This window comes from Microcaecilia unicolor, chromosome 2 (genome assembly GCF_901765095.1).
Source record: "Microcaecilia unicolor chromosome 2, aMicUni1.1, whole genome shotgun sequence".
Classification (NCBI taxonomy): domain Eukaryota; kingdom Metazoa; phylum Chordata; class Amphibia; order Gymnophiona; family Siphonopidae; genus Microcaecilia; species Microcaecilia unicolor.
The window spans coordinates 246,616,781-246,637,663 of record NC_044032.1 but is presented as its reverse complement, the minus strand read 5'-3'; the positions used below and the strand labels follow the sequence as shown (position 1 = coordinate 246,637,663).

Below are 20,883 nucleotides of genomic sequence, written 5' to 3'. Positions count from 1 at the left end.
ACCCATCCAGTCTGCCCAATAAGGTGGCCAGAGTTGCACCTGCCGATACATGCATCTTACACCGCTCTGTGCCCTGTTGAAAGTGCTAAAGTTATTCAAGTTGTGTTTTGATTCCATCCTCTTTCTATATAGAGAGCCTCTGTGTTTTTTCTATACATTTTAGAATTCTGTCACCCCCCACCCAAAAGGATATTCCAGACATCCACCACCCTATCCATGAAAAAGTATTTCCTGATGTTACTCCTAGGTCTAACATTCTATATCCTCAATCCGTGTCCTCTAAAAATACCACCCCTTGTAAATGAAGGAATCAAACCACAATTTTATGTAAATACACCCCCCCACACACACAAACAGGGTTTGAACCAAATCAGAAAGAATCAATCAATTTGATTTAAATGGAGGAAAAGACCTCAGTGAATATCAAGTGATTTTCTATAAATACTAGCCCCTTGCTTAATATGCAATATGGTTATAATTGGTCTAGGCAGGTTCCATACACTATCTTGCTTCACAGTGGTCAACACTGCATGAAATCTATGTTCCCGAACTGGATTTCTAATTTATCTTTAAATTGGATTGCTTTAATTTAGATTCCTCTTTAAGAGCTCCTATTTATTTCCTTTCAATTATATTTTTAAATCTACTGCAAATACTGGTGAAAAGTGTCAGGTCTGGTCACAGTGTAAGTTATTTGATTGTGCACACCTAAATCACGTAAAGCAATTAAATGGCTACCCACCTATAGATGTCAGGCAGTTTTCAATGTCACCCTTAAGTTCCAGATCCAGTGCCTTGTTCATGTCATGCTTGCTATATCGGCAATACTGCTGAAAAACTGAAGGGAAAATTCATGACAGTCAAATTGCAGTTGCAGTTCCTTAAATATACTACCAACCAACGAACAACTGAAGCTTCTGTGGACATGTATGAAACACAGTAACTCCTTCCTGTTAAATGGCAGTGAGTGACTAAAGAAGTTCTACAGTTACCCAAGGATTATCCACAAATTCCCACTGTGACCTGCAGTATTTTAGTGGTCAGCAAACACTGATTTGTTAAGTCTTAAAGGGAAGAAGGGTTGTAATCACTTTGGGAAGTACTACTATCACCTGTACTGTGACACTAAATTTATGTATGTATAACTGGTCTCATTACATACATACACAGTCCAGGCACCAGCTAGCTCATCACTGGTCAAGCATCCAAGGCCAGGGCAACTCACAAGGAGGTTGATCTCTCTTTAGTCACTTCTGACTCACTGAGCTGGGCACGGCCTGGAGCCGGATAAAAATCTGGAAGGCCATAAGTTATTAAGCTAGGGCTTTTACTCTTTATACACTCTGACCACTTTTCTCTGTTAGTTTAGAAAACAATGCAAAAAAAGACTCCAGTCCAAGATTTGATGAAATAAACAGGAACTTTACTGAAACAGGCAGTTCAAATCCTTTCAGAATAAAACAAGATAATTTGTAATCCACTTGATATCCAACAACAATAAATCCAGAGCCAGACTCAGGGATATGGTGTAAATCCTCTAGTTTAATTGTAAATCCTACAAGATGTACATATTTACAGCTCCTCCTGACCATATGCCCATCCTTTCTGGGTGAAACAACCTAAGGCTTCAGAACTGGTGCAATGAGCCATCTTCCTCTGAACTAGACTCCCTGTCTGTCCACTCTCTTCCAAACTCCAAACAGGCTCTTTCCCGTTCCTACTCCCAGGCTGGGATCTCCTACTTCCTACCTGAAGCGCTCCTCCACTTCACAATTAATGCTTTACTGGCAAAACTTTCCTCTTTGGTCAGCCTTAGTTTCTTGAACCCATCCAGGACTCCCCCTCTCCTCAAGGGTCCCAGCGGGGGTAGAGGCAACCAAAGACCTCGTGCTATCCCCAATAACATTATTTGTTAACTCCTAAACTCGTCCCCTACTGTAATTCAACAACCAGGAATATTTCCCTCAGCACTTTCCCACAAACACTCTCCTTTTACAATTCACTTCCCCCCCCCACCACCACCACCACCACCACCGATGACTCTATGAAGAGGTCTCTCGTGGTCTACTAATCCCCATTATAATGGGGGATTATATATGGTCATACAATAAGATACTTCAAAAGATTTCTCACCTTCAATTTTTTCATATTCTGACCACATAGTTCATCTGTGGCACCTTAAATCAGCCTTGAACACTCCCAGTTCCCCTCTACTCCTGAAGCTCCCCCCATCCAAACATTACCCCTTGAAGACCCCCTCCCCAAAGTAGACCCCCCTCACTAAGATCTTCCCACCACCCTGTAGCCACCCCCCCCCCCCCCTCAGGCCTACCTGCCGTTATCCTTGGTTACTCCTGCCCTGAACCTAATAGACACCAGGGAACATTTAAGGTATGTCCAGGGGAACCTACAGAGGGGTGGAGAGTTCTTAGAGAAAGATGCCTACTCAAGGAGAGTGCTGTGAAGCTCTTTAGGGGGCCCCAGGGAAGCCTCAGTGGAAAAGGGAATCAGGGGTCTGCTAAGGCCCCTTTTAAGGTTTGTTCCAAGAGCATTGGGCCATGGCTTTGCAGCCCAGTGCTCTCAAAATGGAAGAATCCAACCAGACTTATTATTCAACAGATGTAAACCATCAGTTTTAATGTCTATATAGTAATCTGGTAAGTATGGCAAAAGAGCATTATGAGAAGTGTATTATGAAATGCAGATCACAAATAGCATTCATGAGATATGAATACTGGCAAAAAAATAAATAAAAGTGAAACCCTCAGCATCTGACCTACTTTCCCACTGATGAAAGAAAAATACTGTTATCCCATGATCACCCTCCTATTCAGCTGACATTAAAAAAATTCCACCCCAATCTCTCGTCCCATCCAGTGGTCAAAACAAAAATGCCCTCCAACACTGATCCCTTTCTCAGACCAAGGAAGTAAAATCTCCCATCATGCAATCCTCCTTCCTGCCTTGTTTAAGTTAAAAATCAGAGACCCCTAGAAATTGTGTGATAAATTTATAGATTGCTGTGTGGATTAACTGATGGAAACAATATGCACTTGAGGCTCAACTTTTAGGCCTACTTAGTTTATAGCCAATGTGAAGCCTCCTTTGAGTTTGTGCCCTGTGTGAAATCAGTGTAAAAGACGTTTTACCAACTCCTCTGCCTGCTGCTGAATTATGGAGTGGAACAGCAGCCTGATCCTTCAAAGCTGAACGGATAAAGAGAGTGAAGCCTAATTCAGGAGTTGGGATACTGGAAACAGATATTGTGTACTATGTGCAAGGTAGTTCCTATATGGAGAGATCTGTGTGGAAAGGGATCCCAGAAATGAAACATTGAGACTTAAGGTCTGCCCTGTACCCATGAAACCCATGACCACCAAAGGATTGGAGATTTTAAGAGGGATCACAGACAGACACAGATAAAGAAAATGTGTGGCATACTATAGTTTTTGATAAAGCTGTACAACCTCAAGACAGAAAAGCTACCTCATAGCAGTGTTTGACTTGCACATGTCTTCAGTGAAGAGAGTTGGAGCACCCCATATCTGTTTTGAGAAACCCTTATACTACTAGGGTCTTGATAGGAAATTCATTCCTCTTAGAGAGAACTTGCTCCCTTGAAGAAGAATGCATGTGCACTGAGTGAAGTAGAGAGAGGACTAAGAGTAAATAAATGTTCTATTAGGTTTCTGGGGTGTGAATCTGTTGATGGACCACCAGGCAATTGGGATATTCCCTTGTACATACGATGGAATTTTTGATTTTTCAAATTTTATACCCCAAGGAGTTCATTTACTAATACCTAGCACATGTTAATGCCACTGTCTACTACAAAGCCAATTTACATAATAGGCTTTCCAGCAAATAATGCATAATGACGCCATTAAGGTGTAAACGACTCTCTAAATCCTGGTTGCTTTCACTGATAGAAAGTTGCTCAAGCTCATTACAATCAGATCATATTTGAACTTTTGAAGGGGGAGTACCCATTAGCTGACTCAGTTCCCTTTTCATTTTCCTATGATATTCTAATCTGGTTTTTTTCAGATATATCACAATTCACTTCTGTCCACACTTGTTTTCCTTTATCATTTGTGTAGGCATCATTACAAATTTCATACATATGATGTCCAAAATTGTACAGTCTCTTTTAAAACCTGATATATAGAGGCAAATTATAGGTACCCACCTTTTTGGAGGTGTAGATAACTTCTTGAAGTAAGGATGTTGATGAAAACATCAATATCAGTTCCTTTTCTCCTTTCTCCAGCTTCATACAAGGCCTGATTGAAATTGCAATGTAACAAAATGTGTGTCATTCCAAAGTGGTATGGTATCTTGATTACACTGCAACATCTCTACACTGAATTCGTTTGTGGTCCCGTAAACATTTTTGGATTGTATCTCTTGCAGTTAAATCGAGATGTCTCAACCTTAGTCACTGCCATTTATTAATTAATTAATTTATTTATTTAGGGGTCCTTTTACAAAAGCATGCTGAAAAATGGCTTGCGGTGGTGTAAACACGGGTTTTGGGCGTGCACCGATCCATTTTTTAGCACGCCTGTAAAAAACTACTACTACTACTACAACAAATCATTTCTATAGCGCTACCAGTCATACGCAGTGCTTCACAAATTTAACATGAAGAAAAGACAGTCCCTGCTCAAAAGAGCTTACAATCTAAATCAGGACAGACAGACCGACAGGACAAATAAGAGATAAGGGTAGGACAGACAGATAGGACACACAGGGAAAGGGACTATTGAAGGGAGGAAGACAAGATAAAGGTTACGAGCAGGTGACAAGTTAGGAGTTAAAAGCAGCCTCTTTTTTTTTTTTTAATGAAAATTGACTTGTGGCAAAATCAAAATTGCCGCGTGTCCATTTTGGGTCTGAGACCTTACCGCCAGCCATTGACCTAATGGTAAAGAATCTGAGTGGTAATGACGTATGTGTGTCAAATGCCACTTGGCATGCGTCCGTTACGTGCGCCAGAAAATAAAATACATTTTGCAGATGAACGCCAAAATTGAAATTACCGCAAGGGTCATGCAGTAACCAGGTGGTAATTCCAATTTGGCACGCGTTCGGCACCTACGTGGCTTAGTAAAAGGGCCCCTTATTTCTGCATTTGTACCCTGCATTTTCCAACCAAATTTGTCGGTTCAATATGGCTAACAGTTTACATCAATTAAACATATTACATGGTTGTTGGAGGTGTCCGTGTATCATTGGTCAGTTTCTGATCATGATTTGATCTTCGTGGTATGTTTTGGTGGTTTTTTATTGTGCTTTAACATTGAATAGAGATTTGCTGAAGTGGGCTTTCAGGTGTTTTTGGAAAGTTAGATAGTCAGTCATGTATTTTAGGACTTTTGGTAGCGTGTTCCATATCTTGGGACATATGTACGTGAAGCTGGTTAAGTATGAAGATTTGTATTTTAGGACTTGACATCTTGGGAAGTGTAGGGTGAGGTAGGTTCTTGCGCCTTCTATTGCGTTGCGTATAGGCAGTTCTGTTGGGTTAGTCATGTATTCTAGTGCAAGGCCCAAAAGTAGTCTGTGGGCCAGGGTGCAAATCTTGAAGTATATACATACTTTGATTGGTAGCCAGTGTAGTTTTTGGAGCAGTGGCCTTGCGCTTTCAAATTGATTTGTTCTGAGTATTAATCTAGCTCCTGTATTTTGTGCTGTTTGCAGTTTCTTTAGTAGCTGTTCCATGCATCCTGCAGAAGTGCCATTGCAGTAGTCTGTATGGGCAAGAACCAATCTGGACTAAAGTGCAGAATACGTCTCTCGGGAAGTAGTTTTTTATGCGCTTCAGTTTCCACATGGTTTGAAACATTTTCTTTGTAGTGGTTGAGATTTGGTTATTGAATGATAAATAGCGGTCAATGGTGACTCCTAGGATTTTTAAGTTGTCAGATATTGGGAGGGATGTACCCAGTGGTGTGCTGGTAAATGTTTAACAACAGGCTCTGTCCCTGGTCTCCCTCTGCACCCCCCTAGTCCCCCTCTGCGCCCCCCGGTCCCCCTCTGTGCCCCCCCCCCAAATTGCAGAGCTGGCTATGGCCGGGGAGAGAGCCTGGGGTGGGGGGTGGCAATGCATTCCTCCAGGAAAAAAAATTAAATGATCCCAGGTTCCAATCTAATTCATGTTTAATGTGCGATAAAATGCCGTAAATAAATATAACCTTTTAATGTTGAGCACCTGTTTCTCAAAGTGAACATATTCCAAACACTATAATGAAAATAAAATGATTTTTTTTTCTACCTTTGTTGTCTGGTGACTGTTTTTCTGATCATGCTGGCCCAGTATCCGATTCTGCTGCTATCTGTCCTCTTAACTCAGTTTCCAGGGCTTCCTTTCCATTTATTTCTTTCCTTTCCTCCTTTCTTCTTCATTTCTGGTCCTCAGCTTCTGCCTATTTTCTTCATCCATGTGCAGTTTTTCTCCTCTCTTCCTTTTCCCTCCTCTCATCTCCTTCCTCACTCTTCTCTCCCCTCCATCCACGTACAGCATTTCTTCTCTCTCCCCTCCTCGCACCCATGTCCAGCAGTGACCCTCCTTTCCCCTGCCCTGCATGCACCCATGTCCAGCAGTTACCCTCCTCTCCCCTGCCCTGCATGCACCATGTCCAGCAGTGACCCTCCTCTCCCCTGCCCTGCTTGATGCACCCATGTCCAGCAGTGACCCTCCTCTCCCCTGTCCTCCATACACCCATGTCCAGCAGTTACCCTCCTTTCCCCTCTCCTCCATCCACCCATGTCCAGCAGTGACCCTCCTTTCCCCTGTCCTCTACCCACCCATGTCCAGCAGTGACCCTCCTCTCCCCTGCCCTGCATGCACCCATACCCAGTGACCCTCCTCTCCCCTGCCCTCCATCCACCCATGTCCAGCAGTGACCCTCCTCTCCCCTGCTCTCCATCCACCCATGTCCAGCAGTGACCCTCCTTTCCCCTCTCCTCCATCCACCCATGTCCAGCAGTGACCCTCCTTTCCCCTGCCCTGCATGCACCCATACCCAGTGACCCTCCTCCTCTCCCCTGCCCTCCATCCACCCATGTCCAGCAGTGACCCTCCTCTCCCCTGCTCTCCATCCACCCATGTCCAGCAGTGACCCTCCTTTCCCCTGTCCTCCATCCACCCATGTCCAGCAGTGACCCTCCTCTCCCCTGCCCTGCATGCACCCATACCCACTGACCCTCCTCCTCTCCCTTGCCCTCCATCCACCCATGTCCAGTGTGACCCTTAGTTCTCTCCCCTCCATCCACTCATGCCCAGGGACTCCCTTCTCTCCCCTGCCACCCCTCCCGAAATGTTCACCGGCGACTTATCCCTCCCTCCCTCCGGGTCCGTTCCATTCCGTCCCTCACTGACCTGACTCTTCTAATTCTTCAGCGGGGAAGGCAGTCTTGACTGCCCGCTACCAGCGCTGACTCTCCCCTGCCGGTTCGTGCTTCAAAATGGCCGCCGAGACTTCAGTAGAAGTCTCGCGAGGCTGCCTCTGGAAGTCTCGGCGGCCATTTTTAAAGCGCAAACCGGCAGGGGAGAGTCAGCGCTGGCAGCGGGCAGGCAATACTGCCTGCCCCGCTGAAGAATTAAAAGAATCAGGTGACGGTCGGTTACAGTGAGGGATCGGGCGGGCGACTGATCGATCGATTGATCGGACGGGCGGGAGGGAGGAGAGCCGGCTTGCAGTAGGAAACAACCGGCTCGCAAGTCGGTACAAAATGTAACAACCGGCTCTTGCGAGCCGGTGCGAGCCGGCTCCAGCACACCACTGGATGTACCCATGGTGTTGTTGTTTGTGAAGCGTTCAGTGTTGTGTGATGATGTATCAGGCAGTGTGTTTTTCCTTGTTCAATTTGAGTTTGAACGGTGATACCCAGGATTCCATTATGTCTATGCTGTCAATAATCCTGGTTGCAATTTCATGCAGATTCTTTGTGAAGGGGATGTATATTGACACATCGTTGGCATATATAAGGGGGTTAAAGCCTTGATTGGACAGTGTACGGGCAAGGGGGGGGGCCATCATCAGGTTGAAAAGCATTGGTGAGAGCAGTGATCCTTGGAGGACCACATTCTGCTTTCCATGGAGGAGAGAGAGAAAGTTGTCTTCACTTGGTAGGATCTTTTGGTCAGAAAGCCTAGTATCCAATCAAGCACCTTCCCACCAATGCCAATTTTATCAAGTATTTTTTTGAGGATTTGATGGTCGACCATGTCGAACGCACTTGACATGTCAAATTGTAGTAGGATGATGATTCTTCCTGTTGAAATTTCTTATTTGAAGTTAGCCAGTAATGTAATCAGCACCATTTCAGTACTATGATGAAGTATGAAGCCTGATTGGGATTCATGTAATATAGAGAATTTGTTAACGTAGTCAGTTGGTTGGCCACTATTCCTTCCATTATTTTGTTGTTAAAGGTATGGAAGTAACTGGTATGTAGTTTGAGGTGTTAGTGATTTTTTTTCTTGATGTCCTTTGGTATTGGTATGAGCAGTATATTGCCTTTTGTTTCTGTGGGAAATGGCCTTCCTGAAACATGTAGTTAGGTGTGAAGTAAATTGGTTAATGAATTGGTCTAGGGCTACTTTTAGTATATGTCTAGCATACAGTAGGCGGAGAAGAATTTTCTTAGCACTTGTGCTACTGTCTCATATGTGGGTTGTACTAAGGTGGACCATGTCCTATCTGCTGGAGCTTCTTCTGGGAAGTGATCTAGTTCGTCTATGAGGGTTTCAATGTTTGTGTCGTCTTGTGTTAGTTGTTTCTTAGGTTAAGGATCTTTACTTCAAAGTATCTGGCGAGGTCGTCTGCTGAAGGGGGATCATCATTAACCGTCATCAAGGGTTTGGTGTTTGAAAGATTATTTATGAGTTTGTAGAATTTATTTGTGCCTTTGTAGCCTGAGCTTACTTCTTCTTTATAGAATTTCATTTTAATCTGTTTTGTGCTTCTTTCCATGCAGTTTTGTTTCATTTTTGTCTTTCTCCCATGCTCATTCTAGTCTTCTGCATAGAGTTTTAGTCATTCTTAATTCTTCATTAAACCACGGGACTGCTTTGCGCCTCTGTCTGAATCTTGTTTTCATAGGGGCTATTGTGTTCAGTATTTGGTGCTTTTGTCATCCCATTCTGATAGGAATTCTTCTGTGTTGTTTGTTGGTGACCAATGGTCTTCGTATACAGCCACCCAAAATTTGGTTGCATCAATCTTTCCTTGTGATTTGTATGGCATTCGTGATTGTGTTGGGCAGGGTTTGTGTTCTTTCCAATAGAGGGTCATGTTTAGTTTAAAGTGATCAGACCAGGGAGTTTCTGTCCATATTGGGTTCTGTATTTTGAAGTTATCGTCTTGTGAGAATTTAAAGGCTAGTAGGTCTATGGCATGGCCTTTAGAATGGGTTGTGGTCACTGGAGGTTGCTAAAAGTCCCATAGTTGAAGGAATTAAATGCATTCTTTGGGGCTGTCTGCTTTCTAGTCATCAAAATGGAGGTTAATGTCTATTAGCGAAGTGTTGGGATTGTTAACACATGTGTTTGAGATGAAGTCCATGAAGTTTGTTTGCACTGATTTCCAATTCCCTGATGGTCTATAGAAAAGGATGCTGCATAATTGGCTGAGTAATGTCTGGTACTTGATTTTAAATGAGGCGATTTTGAGTTGCAGTGTTATAGATTCTGCTGCAGTTTCAACCATTAGAAAGGATCTGTATATCAGTGCAATTCCTCCACCTCTTTTCCCTTTTCTGGTCCAATATAAGATTTTATAGCCTGGGGGGCATAGATCCAGAATAATAGGGTCCTCCTGGTCATGGAGTCATGGATCCATGTCTCACTGAGGAAAACCAGACCGAGGTATTTGTCTTTATTGTGTCTGCTTTGTTTACCACTGATCTGGCATTGATGTATCCCACTGGTACTGGTAGATATTCAGGCTGCAAAATCGATATGTTGTTATTTTCTCATTGAGTTAGGGTAGTCGTGGATGTAATTAGCGTTAGGACTGATAGCCCTATTAGTATTCTTGTAGCAAACATTTTGATTCTAGGTGTGCTGGAGAGGTTGTTGTGTTGCTTGGGACCCTATTGTTTTTTTTTTTTTTTGGGGGGGGGGGGGGTTTAGGAGGTGGAGCCTCAGGTAGAGATTGTACGAGGCTTTACTTGTGGCAATATTCTGAATCCAAACAAAAAACAGGTGAGAATAAGGTGATAGAGAAGGCTCAGTTGAGAATTTCAGAAATAAATCTGCCCGATATACTTCTAAGAAATAGGTCACCAAAAGGCAAAGGTCTTTGCTGTCACGGACGTTATTATTATGGACAAAAAACAGTGTAGGTGTTCAGAGGCTTGAGTCTAAACTGCCATCTGAGCTTCAAAAGCTCTTTTGTTACGGCCAATTATTTTCATTTGAGTGCAAGCTCATTTCTGTGAGCTTTGAGACCACCGCAGTCTATGTGGTACAGCAATTGAGTTGCTTGCAGTACAGAGTAGATGCTAAAGAGAGACAATCAGATGTCATTCCCGTCTTAGTCATGGTATCTATATTCTTCCCTTTCATTTCCCTGCATGCTCTCTTTTGTCCTCAACATGTTCACTGGCTTCCGATCAGGTACCGCATGCAGTTCAAGCTTCTCCTACTAACCTACAAATGCACTCAATCTGCAGCCCCTCATTACCTCTCTACCCTTATCTCCCCTTAAGCTCCTACCCAAAACCTCTGCTCACAGGATAAATCCCTCCTCTCTGCACCCTTCTCCACCACCGCCAATTCCAGGCTCCGCTCCTTCTGCTTGGAATAAACTTCCTGAGCCCATACGCCAAGCCCCCTCCCTGCCCATCTTCAAATCCTTGCTCAAAGCCCACCTTTTCAATGTCGCCTTCGGAACCTAACCATTATACCTCTATTCAGGAAATCTAGACTGCCCCAATTTGATTGTCCATTAGATTGTAAGCTCCTTTGAGCAGGGACTGTCCTTCTTTGTTAAACTGTACAGTGCTGCGTAATCATAGTAGCGCTTTAGAAATGTTAAGTAGTAGTAGTAGTAATAGTTCTCTTACAACAGATTTTGATGAACCTTAGATTATTGTGTACATGTAAGCTATTATGTACATGGGTAAAAAAAAAGAGACCAAGAGTATATCAGAACCGCATTCTGAACAGACAGCCATGCCCAGAGTTTTAATCAGTGATAACTGCATGCAAAGTAGGGTTACCATATGGCTCCAGAAAAAGGAGGACGGATTGAGCCAGCCGGGTTTTACTTCCATTGCTTTCAAGCCATGGAAGTAAAACCCGGCTGGCTCAATCTGTCCTCCTTTTTCTGGAGCCATATGATAACCCTAATGCAAAGGAGTCAGGGGTACAGAACTTGAAGGAAATATAAAATGTTTCCTACCCTGGCATCATTATCCACAGCATCTTCATTCACACGGAGACCTTCACTACGTTCACCCTGAAAGGTAACAGTTACTGAGTATGACTTATTTGTTTTGTTCTCTATTACCAGGACTTTTTGTAACAGTATAAAAGAATGACTTCATAAAAATAACCAATGTTGGCCCAGAAGCAGCATTCAGAAAATGGTACTTCAATCACAGTTAATACCAGGGTAACAGAAATCCAGATAAACAGAAACTAGCTCACACATTTCTCTGGTAAAACTTTTAAAAAGCTATTTCTTTAATGTGGAACATTTAAAAGCAAAATTTGTATTCTTCTCACTTTTTGCTATCACAGACAGCACAAAGTCTCCATGAAAACCAGCCACCATATTACAGATTTTGGGACAACAAAAAAATCAGAAAACGATATACAATATGTAGAGCATCTAGAGTCCATTAATCAGTGGTGACTGCTTTTTACTTTTATTATTTTTTTTAATATATTGTTGATGTCTAAGTCAGGGTTTTCTAACCAACATACACCATGGCATACTGGTATACCTTCAGTCCTCATGTGTGTGCCATGGAAAAACAATCACCATCGCTCAATGTTGAGGTTCAGACCAGTACCTCACAGTAACATCACTGGTAGTACTTACATGTGAAAGAGCTCCTTTCTGCCCAGATGTAGTCACAGATACCTCCCTAGTGCAACATCAGCCCCAGAGGGTGATGCCTGGATGGCCAGGACCAATTTTGTGCTGCACACAGTACCACCTCTTCTTCTCTCTCCTGAGTCTCCTTTTTTGAGTTCTGGCAGGGATTTCAGTTCTTCCTTAGTCTATCATTTGGACATCTGAGTCCTCTCCCATCTTCACACTACCTGTTCCATGGAGACTGGGGTTCCACACAACATTTTTAATAACTTAGGTGTGTCTTGGACTTTAAAGGTTGGAAACACTGGGCCCAGTCAGATTTTCAAGATTTCCACAACGAATATGCACGAGATTGATTTGCATGTGCTGTTTCCATTGTATGCAAATCAATCTCATGTATATTCATTGTGAAAATCTTGAAAAACCAACTGGGTTTTGGCCCCCCAGGACCATGGATGCCCACCTCTAGTACAGGTCATCACCAAATCATTGTCATTTATTCATGTACTGTGTTCACTTTTATTAGGGGCAACAGAACACAGTTTTGGTTGGCAGGACCAAACAAACCAATCTCTGACTCAGCCCCCACGCTCTCTAGTTGCTGAGATTTTGTTGGGTAAATACTGGTGAGGCCATGACCTCTGTGGCTCATCCCAATCCACTGCCTATGACATGCTTGTGTAAATAACCAGAATACTGAACATTTACACATGCACATTCTGGCTAACTTGAGCAACTCCATATAGAATTATCTCCATAAAGATACTGAACATACAACTTAATTGAAATGCTATGGCCTGCTTTTAAATTACAACCCTGACTTGTAAATCATACCACCACTGAAAATTACACCCTGAATATTTTTTGAGCACTGCAAAAAAAAACCCAAAGAACTATTTGCATAGTAAGAAGAGTGGATTATTACAATAATGTTGGCTATAGAGGAGAAAATTTATTTCAACCATAGCTTTGGAGTGTATTTATCAATGTGGGCTACCATTAAAAAGTTTTATTTTATCATGAATCCTACTTATTAGTAACTAGGTCTCATTGCATAAAATGGGAATTGTGCTAAAATAGGATGAGTTGTGGTAATATAACCCACATTGATAACGTTCTCCCTTACAGTTCAAATACTTTTTTTGTTGTTGTTCATGTTACTTGATACTACCAAGGTTTTGATACAAACACATGACAGTAAAATGGCTGAAGTCTGTATAGTCTTCTTTCACTAACCGACTTTTGGAATTGACAGACTCCTCCCCCCCCCCCCCCCCCCCCCATTAATTCAAGAGCACTTAACCGGCCAGGAAGGGCACCTGGCTGGTTAAACGGGACATAGTCGGCTATGCTCCACTGAATATTCTCAGTTAGCGGCTAGCGTCAGTTATATCACACGATATAACTGGCTATCTTCCGATTTTCAGCGCATTGCTGGCTAAGTCTGGTGGCCATATTTGGCTGCATGAATACCAGGCCTATCTTTGGTCAGTTTGAATTTAACCAGCCAGAATTGAATATCAGCTTGGCTGGTTAAAGTCAAACCAGACAAAAATAAACCAGATATTCAATGCCGGTCACTGGAAACAGTCCGGCACTGAATATTCAGGTTCAGCATCGACCGTGCGAGTTAAATGGGCTAACTCCCATGGTCTGAATATTGGACCCATAGAGTTATTTTTTTCTTCGTTTGATACCATGTACACAATTGAACATGAATAGCCCAAAATTTCTATTGTAAGCTTTTGTCAATCTAATTAACACAGCCCATAGAGACACAGCCCAGATGCGTCCACCCATAAAGCTCAGTTAGTCAAGAAAACATCACACTGTACCTTGCAAAGGGCAAGCAAGGCCTTCTGAAAAGAACCAGATGTATCAGACGCAATGTCTTTCTCCAGATCCTTTTTAAACTCTGTAATAAAGAAATCACCATTTAAACATGTTCAGGGTAATCTAGATCTAAAACAGTTTTCTATAATGTGTAAGAGTTTGGAAAAATAACATTTTCAGATGTAAAACTTGTTGGGTAACAATCAACATGATCCAGTTCAAACAATATTTGTTTCAGATATAAAAAAAAAAAGAAAAATCAAAAATGACAATTCCTATAAAGGACATCTAAATATGAGCACCAAGGGGAGAAGTCTATAAATGGTGTCTGAAAAAAAAATTGGCGCCAACCTCCCCCCCCCCCCCCCCCCCCATTTAAGTGTCATTCTATAAGTCACGCCTAAAGCTTGGTGCAGTTTATAGAATAATGCTCAAGCAGAGAGGTTGCACATAAATTTACGAGAAAAAGGATGGAACATTATATACTGCCTTTCTGTGGTTACAATCAAAGCGGTTCACATATTATATACAGGTACTTATTTTGTACCTGAGGCAATGGAGGGTTAAGTGACTTGCCCAGAGTCACAAGGAACTGCAGTGGAAATCAAAACCAGTTCCCCAGGCTCAAAATCCACTGCACTAACCACTAGGCTATTCCTTCACTCTGCTCCAATGAAAACATGGTGGAAATGCCCATGCCTAAATCTATGGTAGAATACCGTTAACCTGTAGTTATGCGTGTAACTCAGTCATGCTCCTGATCCACCCCAAAATGTGCATGACTCACCATTTCCATGCCCCCTTTTTGGGCCGTGTGTAAATTTCAGGTGCGTTAAGACCCAATCAAATCTAATTAGTGCCAATAATTGCTTGTTAACAAGGTAATTATTGGCACTAATTGACTAATTATTCTATTAAATTGAGCATGCAAATCAGGGCACGTCTAACTTTGCGGGCAATTTTTGGCAACAGTTATAATCAGGGGACCATCTGGCACATTAATTTATAGAACAGGTGACTTATGCAAGTGAATGGTGTCACAAATGAGCATCTATGCATGTATGTGCTCGGCACTATTCTAGCATATAACAGCAAACAGGCTGTACAAGTGGGCAAAAACATGGGCATGTCATGGGCATTCCACCTAGCACTGGGCTCCTTTTACTAAGTGGCGGTAAGCCCAATGTGGGCTTACTGCTCACTATATAGGAAGTACCGCTGGGCTACCCTATTTTTGTATCACCGAAGTGTACCTGGTGGTAATCGGGCAGTGCCGCACACTGCCCGGTTACCGCCACGTTAACATGGGAGCCCTTGTAAGGACTCTCCCCTGAAATGGCCACATGGCAAGGCTTTACTCACCACACGGCCATTTCCTGCAAGAAGGCGAGACTTCCTTTTTACCAGCTGCGGTAAAAGGGGCTTCAGCAAGCATGTAAAACATGTGCCGATGTGAGCGCTGACCCCATTTTGCCACAGCTTGGTAAAAGGTGCCCAATGTGCGCACTGCAAGATGCAGTTAGGCACACCACTTTATGCCTGCCATCGATCTAGAGTAAGCTTATGTGCCTAAGCTTTGTGTTACGATCCTAGAACAGGTTAGGTGCCTCAACGCCACTACAATATTGGTGCTAAGCATGTTTCTTTGTCATGCCTACATGTACATGCCTCTTTATAGAATTATCACCAAAGGTTTGAAAGCTAACTAATAATACAAATTGCAGCTATGTTTTGTGCCAAATCAGACAATTCCTTTACCTTTCTAGTCAAACATTAGGTTAATTTATTAGGTTAATTTATTCCTCTTGACATTCTGATATTTTGAGATAGCTTCAGATCAGGAGGATATGGCTGGTACACATAAAAAACATGGCTATTTTAGAAGGAAAAGTACAGTCAGGGCTTTTTTTTGAGAGGGTACTTGGGGGTACTGAGTACTGACACCTTTTCCATTTTGTGCTAAAATTGACCCATGGACCCCAAGTTTTAATGATAGAGCTGAGGTTCTATACACCAATTCTGTCTTGTAATAGATTCTGTGACTGGTTGCTGGGGGCCTGGTATTATGGGGTGGGTCCCTCAGTAATCACCCCACTCCTGAAGTGTGGCCTAGCATTTGAGAATGGCACCTTTTTTTGCTAGGCATGGCTGATCAGATGTGAAATAAGTGGAAGAGCAGACAGAGATACAGACATGTATGTCTGCTGGGTTATGCATGTTTACTTTGTATTTTGCTAAGTATGAAAGGAAAGCCCAAACTCTGCCCAGTTTCACACCCAGGAATGGCTATTTTATGTATATTTGCAATAGGACAGCACATTTTCCATAACTCACACTCTATATTACAGGGGCGTAGCCAAACAGCAGATTTTGGTGGGCCTAGTCAAGAAGTGGGTGGGCACAAAGTGTTCTCCTCCCCCCTCCCCAATGCGATGAGGCCAGTATCAACAGCTTAGGAAGTGGAAAGCAGTGTTTTCAGCAGCATCAGGGGGAGGTCTTCAGCTGGCGGAGCTTGGGATCCCCGCTAGCTAGCACTAAATATGTGCTGCTGTTGGGTGGACCTCAGCCCTAAGTGGATGGGCCCCGGCCCACCCAGGCCCACCTGTGGCTACGCCACTGCTATATTAAAAAGAACTGTTGTGCATCTAAAACCCTTTCTAAAATTGTCCTCCAACTGTGCCACATCTTGTGGTTTAATTAATTAAAAAAATTCATAAACCAGTTTTCCTGACTAGAAGACATACTTTCTTTACAACATCCGTAAAATCCGCCCCTTTCTTTCCGAGCACTCTACCAAAACCCTCATCCACACCCTTGTCACCTCTCGTTTAGACTACTGCAATCTGCTTCTTGCTGGCCTCCCACTTAGTCACCTCTCCCCTCTCCAGTCGGTTCAAAACTCTGCTGCCCGTCTCGTCTTCCGCCAGGGTCGCTTTACTCATACTACCCCTCTCCTCAAGACCCTTCACTGGCTCCCTATCCGTTTTCGCATCCTGTTCAAACTTCTTCTACTAACCTATAAATGTACTCACTCTGCTGCTCCCCAGTATCTCTCCACACTCGTCCATCCCTACACCCCTTCCCGTGCACTCCGCTCCATGGATAAATCCTTCTTATCTGTTCCCTTCTCCACTACTGCCAACTCCAGACTTCGCGCCTTCTGTCTCGCTGCACCCTACGCCTGGAATAAACTTCCTGAGCCCCTACGTCTTGCCCCATCCTTGGCCACCTTTAAATCTAGACTGAAAGCCCACCTCTTTAACATTGCTTTTGACTCTTAACCACTTGTAACCACTCGCCTCCACCTACCCTCCTCTCTTCCTTCCCGTTCACATTATTTGATTTGATTACTTTATTTATTTTTTGTCTATTAGATTGTAAGCTCTTTGAGCAGGGACTGTCTTTCTTCTATGTTTGTGCAGTGCTGCGTATGCTTTGTAGCGCTATAGAAATGCTAAATAGTAGTAGTAGTAGTAGTAGTATAACATCGGTAACATTACGGAAAACAAACAATAAGTCATTCTTATAAACACAGAATAAATATATACAAAATTCAGTAAAACTGTCAAATTCAAGGCAAGAATTGAAAAAAAAGTCAGTACACTATATTATATATATATATATATATATATTTTTTTTTTTTTAAACATTTTCAGGTCTTTCCTAGAAGAAACATATTTGGGCTCAAGCCAAAAGAATAGGTTTTGAAAGAAAGTTCAATATCTAATTCTATCATGACTTATAGAAAAAGAGAGGGAATAATCAGAGAAGCCTCCTGGCTGTATCTCAATTAGTGTGCAGACACAAAATCAAATAGACTCCCTTAAAGAAGGAAAGAGGTCCCTTGCTTCTCAAAGTTTAACATGTTATTAGCGTAAATTGTAATTCCGCTATATCTTTTATGAAATACGGCGACCGCAATTGAATGCAATACTCAAGGTGAGGTCACACCATGGAGCAATACAGAGGCTCTCAATTCTGCAACAGTTTGTAATCACAGAAATGACTGAATACCAGCTAATGGAAAACAATAATATTAACCTCTCTCACAATATGCTAATATATCAACCTAAGCATTTATTGTACTTCTGTATTATGTACTAGACTTCTACGAATCTAAATTTTGTAACCGCCTTTTTAGCAATATGTAAGCCACACTGAACCTGCCATACGGTGGGAAAATGTGGGATACAAATCCAATAATTAAATAAATAACTATTTGTTGAGTGATATTTCCTCCTATTTTGTTTTAAAAGTATTTCCATGTAATTTCATTGAGTGCCCCCCTAGTCTTTGAACTTTTGAAAGAGTAAAAAAATCGATAAACTTCTACCTGTTCTACACCACTCAGAATTTTATACACCTCAATCATATCTCCCCTCAGCCATATCTTTTCCAAGCTGAAGAGCCCTAACCTCTTTAGCCTTTCCTCATATGAGTTCCAGCCCCTTTATCATTTTGGTAGCCCTTCTTTGAACATTTTCTAATTCTGCTATATCTTTTATGAAATACGGTGACCAGAACTGAATGCAATACTCAAGGTGAGGTCACACCATGGAGCAATACAGAGGCTCTCAATTCTGCAACAGTTTGTAATCACAGAAATGACTGAATACCAGCTAATATTCAGAGTGTGCAATTTTGTTTTTCATCCTCTACAAACATGTTCAAGGATCACATTTCTTCTGTAAGATGTTCCCATTGCATAATTTTTTTTGACTATATATCCTAATTTCACAACATCAGGGCTGCAGGGAACTTTCTTTTTCAGGTCTTGGTTACTTGAGCTAGACAGACCACTGCAATCTCACTAGACCACTGCAGTATCATGACGAGATTACAGTCAACCTTTTTCACTACTATACATTTCAGAATCTTTCAAAGGTGGAAACCAATATGCACTGTTTAAAGAAAATGTATTTATTTTAAACCCCTTTTGCTGGAGTGTATGATTATCGTTTCTTAGTGCTGCAGGGAAATAAGGTTGAGGCAGCCATGGCATAATTATATATATAAGAAATGATATTAAAAGCTTGAAGTTTGAATTCTAGCTTTTTACCTGGCAACTAAAGTGAAGGAATGTCATCTGGTTTAGGTTATTTACGTTTGCCGGGCTGGGTTAGAAAGGTCAGAGACAGGAATTTCTTTCACCCTTGTGATTGATGGATTGCTAAGCAAACACATATGTATTCTATTATGAGCCGGCATATTGCAGGCAGTTTGTTTGGGATTGAATTGAACACTGCTTGGAAGGAAATAGTTAGAGTCTAAATAATTTTAGATATAAATGAGTTAGATTTTAGAAGTTCTTGCTTATAAGGAATACTGATTCTGTGTATTTTAGAATATGTTCTATTCTCTGTAATTTCTATGTAGAATACCTTTTTAAATCTAATGTTACTCTCTGCTGTATTTTCTAAGCAAAGACTGCAGTGAAGAGGTCAAACATGTGTTTTGACTTATCTGTAGTTCTGGCTGGTTCAATGTATAAGCTGATAGGTGAAAAAGGTCAGGAAAAGTCTTGATTAATTATAGCTAAGTGTAGGACTGGCCTCCTGAAAGTAATAACAGACCATAGCCGTATGCTATTAAGTAAGACTGACTTTTGACCTCTTTAATGAATGCCAGAGTTTAGTTAGCAGTTAGTATGAACCAGACTAGGAATATGAGAATAACCAATCTCACTAGGGCCTCTTGGTCTCTAAGGGAACCCAGTTTAAGCTATAGATGAGACATTAATCATAAGGAAAATATAAGAGTTCTGGAGACCAAATGTCTGGCTTAAGGGGCCCCAGGTTAGAGGTCAGTTTGAGGAATACCAAACCTATGTAACTGATATTTCAAAAGTAATGATTGGTTGAGGCAAAGTGACCAATCTATTCCTTAACCAATTGGAGAGTAAGGGGGGGCAAGGCTAGGAGGGGGATAGAACAGTATTTAAGTAGGAGCAGAAGCAGTTTACGTCAGAAGGAGCTCAGAAGAAAGAGAAGGACAGAAGGAACAGACAGAAGAAGGAGAAGACAGCATAAGAAGAGAGCTGAGACAAAGACACAGAGAGCTGAGACAGAAGAGAAGAGAGCTAGAACTGATGTCCTGCTTTGTTTGCTGGCAAATAAAGAAGATTTCTCCCTCATTCTGGTGTGTGCTGTCTGACTCCTGAAGTATCACAAATTCATGCCTCCATTCCTGCAACAATTCTTGGTGGCAGCGGTGGGATTCGAACCCTGCATTAATCCCAGCACCCAACTGACTGGAGAACATTCGCCGGGTATGTATTCTGTATTCTGTATTGTAATTCTAGCTAGAAAATTGTAAATCAGCCCCTCAAACAAATTGAGGAAGGAGAGCCTGATCAACTCTCAGCGAAGGCCCTAGTACCTTCTAGTCGCGGGGACTAGAAGCGAAAACGCTTGAGCTTATCTGTATCTGAGAAATCTGAAATTGTTGGGTGGGATTTTCTGTATGGAATGTGTGATGCTTGAATGTTAAAAGAGTGGAGACCCCTTACTGCATTCTCAAAAATTCCTTCCTTTTTTGTGTGTTGTAACTGTAAGCATTATGGGTGGGACATCATCTAGACAAATTGATACTCCCCTAGATTGTATGCTTAAGAACTTCAAAAAAGGATTTTTAATTAATGACTATGGACAGACTTTAAGCTCAAGTACTTTAAGAACCTTGTGTGAAGTTGAGTGGCCATCTATGGGAGTGGGGTGGCCCCCTAGTGGCAGCTTAGATATTGAAGTAATCCGGAAGGTCTACAGCATAGTTGTAGGAGAACCAGAATATTCTGAACAACTCCCTTATATAGATTCCTGGGACAGCCTTGTGACTGACCCTCCCTCGTGGTTGAAAACTTATATGGGATCCCCAGTAAAATTCATGTTAGGCCGTGTTCAAAGAAAGATTAGAAAATCTAAACTAGAAGAGGGAAAGAGCCCTAGGAAGCCTACCACCCAATCGGTGGCTTCCGCCCCTACCCTGTCTGAGAAAC

At 42.2% G+C, this 20,883-nt stretch overlaps 1 protein-coding gene across 1 annotated transcript in view; it reads right to left on the bottom strand.

Annotated features, from left to right (window-relative positions):
• Positions 1 to 20,883, bottom strand: part of LOC115463405 (annexin A1-like) — an 86,336-nt gene that overhangs the window by 22,654 nt on the left and 42,799 nt on the right. Inside the window, exons 7-10 of the mRNA XM_030193869.1 lie at positions 13,892 to 13,971; positions 11,415 to 11,471; positions 4,190 to 4,283; positions 743 to 838 (exon numbers count right to left, since the gene is read on the bottom strand). Coding sequence (XP_030049729.1) covers positions 743 to 838; positions 4,190 to 4,283; positions 11,415 to 11,471; positions 13,892 to 13,971 — 327 coding nt within the window. The remainder of the gene's footprint in view (positions 1 to 742; positions 839 to 4,189; positions 4,284 to 11,414; positions 11,472 to 13,891; positions 13,972 to 20,883) is intronic.